The following is an 8,825-nucleotide window of genomic DNA, read 5'->3' on the forward strand; positions in this document are numbered from 1 at the left end:
CTGTTCTTCTTCTCTTCGATCTGCCGATGGATTTTCAGGTGTTTGCAATCTTTAGATAAGCTATCTAGCTGATCTCCGGCTAGCTGAAGCAGTCTCAGCTTGCTACTTCTCCGCCATCTTGACTCCTCCCTCTTGTGTTGAGAAATTTTAACATTTACTCTCTTAGCAACTTTCAAATATGCAACACGGTATTATTAACTACTGTCACCATGCTGTACATTATTCCCTCATGACATTTATTTTATAACTGGAATTTTATACCTTTGACCTCTTTCACCCATTATGTTCACCCTCACCCATCCTCTCCACCTGGCAACTATCAATTTGTTAAATCTATTCTCTGTATCTATGAGCTCACTTTTGTTTGTTTTTAGTTCTGCATATAAATGATATCATACAGTATTTGTCTTCCTGTCTTTTTCTATCTGGCTTATTTTGCTTAGCATAATACCCTGAAAGTTCAACCATATTGTTGCTGATGTCAAGATTTCCTTTTTAATGACTAAATAATATTTCATTGTATGTATGTACCACATCTTCTTTATCCATTCACCCATCAATGGACACACTTGTTAGGATGGCTATTATCAAAAACACAAGAGACAACAAATGTTGGCCAAGATGGGGAGAAAGAAAACCCTTGTGCCCTGTTGGTGGGAACACTAACTGGTGCAGACACTATGGAAAATAGTATGGAGGTTCCTCAAAAAATAAAAATAGAACTACCCTATGATCCAGCAGTTCCATTTCTGGGTGTTTATCCAAAGGAAATGACTCATTATCTCAAAGAAATATCTGTACTCCCATGTTCATAGCAGTTTTAGTCACTGTCCCAAGGTATGGAAACAATCCAAATTCACCAGTGTATGAAAGCATAAAGAAACTGTGGTATGGGGCACCTGGGTGGTTCAGTCAGTTAAGCATTCCACTCTTGGTTTTGGCTCAAGTCATGATCTCAGGGCTGTGAGATTGAGCCCCATGTTGGGCTCCCCACTTGGTAAAGGGACTGCTTGAGATTCTTTCTCTCCCTCTCCTTTTGCCCCTCTCCCCTCTAAAATAAATAAATAAATCTTTAAAAAAAAGAAAATTGGTATATATACACAATGGAATATTATTTAGCCTTTTAAAAAGAGGAACTCCTGTCATTTATGACAACATGGATGTACCTGGAGGATGTTGTGCTAAGAGATATAAGTTTGACAGGGAGACAAAGACAAATACTGCATGCTATTCCTCACACGCAGAGGAAAAAAGTACAACTCATAAAAACAATAAAAAAAGTATTTGCCAGGGGCTGGGGAATTGCTGGTGGGGGTAGGGTAGAAATCAAGAGAAGCTGGTAAAAGGGTACAAACTTTCAGTTATAAGATGCATGAGGTCTGAGGATCTAACATACAGCATGATGTCTATCATTGCTAACATTGTATTGTATAATCAAAATTTGTTAAGAGACTAGAACTCAAATGTTCTCACACACACAAAAAGATAAACATGAGATGACGGATGTGTTAACTCGATGGGGAAATCCTTTCACAAGGTATATGTATAACATCATGTTGTACACTTTAAAAATCTTAGTTTTATTTGTCAATTACACCTCAATAAAGCTGGGGGGGGGGGCGCGGATGGAAAGGACTTCATTGGAAGACCTGAAGCTGATGTTTTCACTAACAAACAGTGGATGTAGTCCCCATGTTTAAGAACCTAGAACAAAACTTTATGTTGGGGATGTGAAATTTTTTGCATAATAAAAACCACTCATTCGACTATAACATTAACAAAAGACTATGATCCTTGAAGAAAGTCTTGAATTAATAATGGAATATGATATATGGGAAAATAAGACAAGATAGTATCTTTCAAATGAAGCAAAATAATAGAATAATGAATGCATAATAGAATAGAATGCTGGCCCCAAAATGGGAAGGTGTACCTAGTGATTCATACATTGTAGGTTTGTTCCCACAACTAACAACTATAGGATCCATAGAATAAACACAGATTTATATATTAAAGGTGTGCTTTTTATTTAATCTTGTAGACAGTGGTTGCCAAGATTATTTTTAAGCAAGGAATGATGTGGTTGTGTCAGTTTTAGGAAAAATAATTCGGATAATGCTGTAGAAGCTTGGAGTTGGTGTGGTTGGAGGATCTCTTAGGAGATGAATTAAATGGTTTGGGCAAGGGTAAAAAGATATGAAATAACATTGATAACAAATCAAAAACATGTGCTGGACAGTGAATGTATTCTAAAAATATGTCAGAGAGATTCAACAAGGCATAGCTTCAGTGTTTGGATAAAAACAGAAGAATCAAGAATAATTCAGGTGGTTCTCACTGGGGTTGTTGAGGGTTTGGTATTGAGATTTTGAAAATCTAACGTGTAGAACTGCAGCTGCTTTCAGACCATGATAATCAGATTGTAAAACCATGGAAATTTTAGAGTTCACAAATAATACCTGTGTATATAGCCAGGATTCCATTTGCTTTAGTATGGAACTCAATAGAGGGTCTAAACTGTGGTTATGGATTGGAGATTCATCTTACAGACAGATGGTAGCTCACTGCAGGGAAATGACAAAGCATCGCAGGAAGAGTGTGGAGAGAGGAGAGTCAAGGATGGAATCTTGGGAAATCGAAACATTGAAGTTTGTGCCCAATGAGAAAGAACTGAGAATCAATGGCCCAAGAAATAATAGAACAGAGAGAAGCCAATGGATAGTATCATCTCATGAAGGATGGAAACATCATCAATGCCATATTACACCAAGTAAGAGGACACCTGTTTTGTGTAATGGAAGAATATTAAAGATTTTACAGAAAGCAGCTTCACCAGAGTGGTAGGGGAAGATGGTAAAAGAGCATGTACAAGTGTTGATGGGAGAAGAAAAAATATGGATACTTTGTGTCCAGTCGAAAAGACAAAATTTACAAGGAGGATAGCTAGAAGACAGTGGGGAAGGAGGAGAGTTCCATTCTGATTTTATTTTTCTGATGGAATAGAGGAGCATATTTTTAGACAATGAACAAAGAGATAATGGGATATAAGAAGCTAAACAAAGAACAGATTAAAGATAACAGTAATAAGTTCTCAAAAAGGTTGGATGGTAATAGACTTGATTAAACCATTGGAAAATAATTTTCCTTAGTGAGTCGGTAACAAAGAAAGATTATAACTAATGTGGGGCAGGGGGAAGGCACAGAAATTTGTCTTTTAAGTAGGAAAAGAGGATAGTTCTGAAAATAAGGATGGAGAATCTAAAGTCTGGCCCTGGAGACCTAATGTACAGCATGGGAACTATACTTAATAATAGTATATTATATATTTGGAAATTGCTGAGAGGATAGATCCTAAATGTTCTCCTCACAAGAAGAAAAAAGGTAACTATGTGCAGCACAGATGTTAACCAGACTTACTGTGGTGATGATTTTACAGTATATACAAGAACTGAATCACTACATTGTATGCCTAAAATGAACACAATGTTATGACAATTGTATCTCAAGGAACTTAAAGACTAGCAAAATATATTATAACTAACACTATTAAATGGGATTGGTAAATGGAAGTTAAGTAGAGACAACAGTTTCACTCCCAATCAATCTGGCAGGAAGAGATTGACGACCTGTTGATGTCTCCTCTCCAGAGCCTTCCTCCTTGGCTGTCTCTGGGGAACCAAACTCTGAATACTGCAACTGAGGCTAATGAGTTACATGGGGCAGGACACTCCTGGGACCACTAAAAATAAACACATACTCAGTCGCTAAAGCATGTACTTTGACTTTGGTGATTTATAAAAATATCCCTCAGATATAATATTAGCCCTTTTATTCATGGGCAGATTCCGTAGACCTCATAGATTCCACTATAATTTATCCTCCTTCTTGTGCTCCCAAACACTGAAATGAGTGGGCAATCTTCATGGGTAAACCCTGGGGATGAGACAACTTACACTAACATTAGTTGTAAAGAGAACTGGTACTACCTTTAACGGAGCCTGAGGGAGGAGCAATTTTGACTTCCCTTGCCTTTGAGAGTCACCATTGCTAAGGATTATCCTAAGGTTGGCATATTTTAAATACATGAATCTGGGTTTATTCTAAGGATTCCGTTCTGTTTCAGCCCTGAACACCTGTCTGCAATTCCATGACCACACACCACTTGGCCATCATTCACTGAGTGCATCAGCATTCACGCGGACCAGCGGTCATGAGCTTTCATCTGCAGACATTGTCATCAATGTATCAGTCTCTCAGGGTCATAGAAGTGTACTGACCCTTCAAAGACCAACCTGCTTCTTCCAAGAGGTAGTTGGATATCTGTAATCTTTGATACTCTTCCTTGGAAGAAGAGGCCATATTCTTACCCTAACATTCAAATACTCCTAATAGCTGGGGTTGTTCCCTTTACTCCAGATTCCTCGGACCCCAAAAGTTGCTGGTGTAACATGCAGAACTGGTGTCTATAGGTGAGTTTTCTATTTCCTTAGAGGAAATTCCAGAGAGAAGAGCAATCTGACTTCCAGATTAACTGGACACCCCTTCACTGGTGAAGTGAAAGAATGTCAGTATTTTCTCTTCCAGCTCAAACCGAATGCTGGTTGTTAGGGATCTTACGAGTGTGCAATCTGTGTTTGTGTTTCAGATCTGTAAAGTGTAACAAACAGGTGCATAGGAGAAAAACCTTCATTGGATATTCATGCCACATAGGGGGATCTGTTTTTGCTATTACTGAAGGCTTCTGCGATATGAATAAGAGAATAAGAGAACTTGAAATAAGATAGAACTAATACCTACACCTTGGTCTTACCACTGTGTGCAGGCATCTATTTATAATAAATATTTGTTGTAATTTGACAGGCATAATTGCAATATCCTATTGCTATTGAATTGAATTTTGTTCCCCCTGCCCCCCCGCCAAAAAAGTGTGTTGAAATCCTAACCCCAGTTCAGGTTTAGTGGGACTTTATGTGAAAACGGGGTCTTTACAAATGTGTTCAAGTTCAGATAAGGTTACACCCAATTGGGTGCTCTAATCCAATATGACTGGTATTTCTTAAAAGAGGAAGAGAAGATAATGGCAGACAGGGGAGAACGTCATGTGCCTATGGAGGCAGTAGATGACCTTCTGTGGCTGCAAGTCAATGAACCCCAAACTGCTGGCAAACAAACCTCCAGAAGTTACAAAGGCCCAAGGATGTATTCTCCCAACTGGCTTCAGAAGCTCTGCCAAGATCTTCATTCTAGACTTTATCTTCCTGTTGTTTTAAGCCACCTCGCTTGTGGCACTCTGTTATGGAAGTCTCAGAAAATAATACCACAAATTGAAATTTATACTAAAGTGCCCATGTCCATTTAACTCTCTTTTTCTAGTTACAATGAATTTTACATGTTTCTTATCAGAATATATGCTTTCTTGTTTCAGATCAAGTGCATTTCAAAGCAATTGCATCACTGAGAACAAAAACATTGAAAATTGTGTTCTTGGCTGAGTTACGAGATATGTCGGTGCTCTCTGAGAAAGAACAGTCTATTTGGAAACCCTGTAAGAGATTCCACTGGGCACCATGATGGAATGGAGAAGCCCTTTTCTGATCCTTAAAGCCACAAGGAGAGAGGGAAGAAGCAGAGGTAAGTCCCAACAACATGTGACAAAACAAATTCTGACTAATTCCCATTGTCTGATTCTGGATATTTTGGACGAGGGCCTGATAATGTGGAAGATCTAGAAACTAAGAACCATGCTGTTGCTAAAGGACATGCAAGGACTGAGATGGGTGTTTCTTTGAAATGTAAACCTAAATGCATTATGCCTTACATTTCTTCATAAAAGCTAGGAGCATCATCTCATTTACTTGGAAGAAGAGAAAGCCAGGCAGGAGGGGTGGGGAAGCAGCCTTCAAAATGTCAAAGCTTTTAGTGGTAGATTTATGCATACAACCCAAGTATTCTGATTCCCATTTGATGCATTCTGAAACGTATTATCCCAAATGAATTTTCTACTTTGGCAACACTGTAATAATAGCCATCAAAACAATCATTTGAAAGGATGTAAGAATAAAAGGAGAAGGGGCCCGAGAATATCACAGCAAAGTCGGAATAGAGAGATGGCCAAATATCCTCTTGCCTGGTCACAGATTTTGCTAAAAGAAAAGTAACATTTGCAAAAGATGGAGTCCCGCAAAGTTCCAGACAACACAGCTTACAAAAAAAAGAAAAGAAATCCTATAGTTTGAATAGTCAAGGCTATCTGTTATCCATTGTTCAAGATTTCCTTTGCTTTGCTGTTCTCTCTGAATTTCTTTTACCCCTGGACTTTCAATAAACTGTTAAAGGTCTTAATCTTCCATATTCTCATTTATTTAGCAAACACTTTTTGTGACTCTGCTCCATGCCAGGCTCTTTTCCAGGCTATGATGATATTATGAGATATTACTCTTGTTTAGGTTGTCTTTACTATTAAACTTGTATCATGGGGGGTGGGGAAGGGAGGGAGGTTATTTCTAAGATCAAGCCCAATATTTTAATAGAAAACAAATGATTCCTCTAAGGTTGGCATTTATAGAAGTACAGAATGGGATGCTTAAAAAAATATTTTACTCCATTACATTAAAATTTTTTTGTTTATTTAGATGTATTTATTTATTTTAATGAGGGAGCCGGGGGAGGGACAGGGAGGAGAGAGAGAATGCTGAAGGAGACTCCCCACTGAGGGTAGAGCCCATGGCAAGGAGCTCAGTCCCAGAATCCTGAGATCATGACCTGAGCCAAAATCAAGAGTTGGCCACTTAAACGACTGAGCCACCCAGGTGCCCTAAATTCAAAATTTTTTAAGGGAGTTGTAATGTAAGACAGAAAGAAAGACTAAACACTGGATTGGTGATTTCCTGAGATTTTGCTGAAATTGGTATCAGTAATGATTACTCAGGATTAGTCCTCCTGCAACATGAATTTTGGACATGATGCATCCTTCGAGCATTCCCAATAGCACTTCCCAATCAATAACCATGATTTCAGGCTCCATTCTCAAACATTTCACTAGATTTTACATTAAAATATGATGTTTCCCTTGAATAAAATTGGTGTTGGGAAATTTTATTACCTAAGCAATTTTAGAGAACACTTTTTCTCTACACAAAACAGAAGTAAGGGAACTAGTGTGATATACTTCAATTCTTGATGAAAAACAAAGAAGGATGGGGGCACTGCAAATTTGCACCGTATTCAGAACAGGTACACTTAAATTTTGGAGAAACTCCAGTTAGCTTCAGAATTCATGCCATCATGAAAAGACAATGTCCCTAGTGGTTAAGAGTTCATGTCTTAGAGTCTGCCTGAACCCTGGTGAGTCTCCTTGGGAAAATGACTGAATCTCCTTCATGCTCAGTTCCCTCATCTGTTCAACAGAAAACATGAACATGTCAACCCCAGAGAGTCCCTGGGAGAAAATGCACAGATCTTTTGGACAATGCCTAAAACATGGAAGATGCTTCTGTCCTGTGGCTATTTATCAGCCCCCTTCTCACCAACAAGGAAGGCACCGTGCAAACCTCTGGAGCTCCCAACCAGCCTCTAGCTGCTGGCTCTAGGAAAACAGAGGTGGATGGAACATGCAAGATAAAACAATGGAGTTCCCTTTCTTGCACAGGCTGAGTACAAGGGAAAGAGCTAATGAGAGCACCTTCTCTGGATTTCTTCTCCTAGGCTTTTCCAACAGGCCTCAACTGGAAACGCCTCTCTTTGTGGTCATCCTAATCGTCTACTTCTTGAGCTTTATTGGCAATGGCACAATTATACTTCTGTCTCGGGTGGACACTCGCCTGCACACCCCCATGTATTTCTTCCTCTCCAACCTCTCTTTCATGGATCTTTGTTTGACCACCTGCACGGTCCCTCAGACGCTGGCCAATCTCAAGGGGAGGGACAAGACCATCACCTATGGTGGCTGCGTGACCCAGCTCTTCATCGCCCTGGGACTCGGGGGCGTGGAGTGTGTGCTCCTGGCGGTCATGGCCTATGACCGCTACGCTGCCGTGTGCCGCCCACTGCACTACCTGGCCATCGTGCACCCGCAGCTTTGCCTGCGGCTGGTGCTAACTGCTTGGCTCACAGGGTTCAGCAACTCAATGCTGCAGACAGCCCTGACTATGACTCTTCCCCTGTGCGGGAAAAACCAGGTGGACCATTTCTTCTGTGAAGTTCCAGTGATGCTGAAGCTTGCCTGTGCCGACACCTCCATCAACGAGGCTGAGCTCTTCACAGTCAGTGTCTTCTTTCTCGTGGTGCCCCTGTCGCTCATCTTAGTGTCCTATGGCCGAATCACCCGGGCCGTCCTGAAAATCAAGTCAGCCCAGGGGAGGCGGAAGGCCTTTGGAACGTGTGGTTCCCACCTGCTGGTGGTGGTCATCTTCTTTGGCACACTCATCTCTATGTACCTCCAGCCCCCCTCCAGTTACTCACAGGATGTGAACAAAAGCATTGCGCTGTTCTACACTCTGGTGACTCCCCTGCTGAATCCCCTCATTTACACCCTGAGGAACAAGGAAGTCAAGGGGGCGCTAAGGAGGCTGCTGAGGGCAAATACAGATGTGAGAGGGACCTGATGCAGCACTTGCAGGCCTGAGTGTTGGTGCCCGGGGCTGGGGACGTAGGGCTCTGGGTGACTCCAAGCCAGCAGGTCCTCATATAGCACCTGCTCTGTAGGAGGCAACGTTCTAGGGACTTCAGATCTATCAGCAATCAAAACGAACCCCCTGTCCCCATGGAGAATATGGGTTTTAAGATGGTGTAAAAATAAACTATGAAATATCATGTCTTGGAATACT

The 8,825-nt window shown here is 40.7% G+C and overlaps 1 protein-coding gene across 1 annotated transcript; it reads left to right on the top strand.

Moving 5' to 3' along the window:
- The first annotated feature begins 7,625 nt into the window (after nt 1–7,625).
- On the top strand, nt 7,626–8,603 carry LOC131834748 (putative olfactory receptor 2B8). Its single transcript, XM_059179377.1, has one exon. It carries the CDS (start codon nt 7,626–7,628, stop codon nt 8,601–8,603), a length of 978 nt encoding a protein of 325 aa, XP_059035360.1.
- Nucleotides 8,604–8,825: the final 222 nt, after the last annotated feature.

Source organism: Mustela lutreola, chromosome 6 (assembly GCF_030435805.1).
Source record: "Mustela lutreola isolate mMusLut2 chromosome 6, mMusLut2.pri, whole genome shotgun sequence".
In the NCBI taxonomy this organism is placed as follows: domain Eukaryota; kingdom Metazoa; phylum Chordata; class Mammalia; order Carnivora; family Mustelidae; genus Mustela; species Mustela lutreola.

Excerpts from the sequence above, each read along its gene's own strand:
- LOC131834748 (XM_059179377.1), top strand. The coding sequence starts at position 7,626 with ATGGAGTTCCCTTTCTTGCACAGGCTGAGTACAAGGGAAAGAGCTAAT.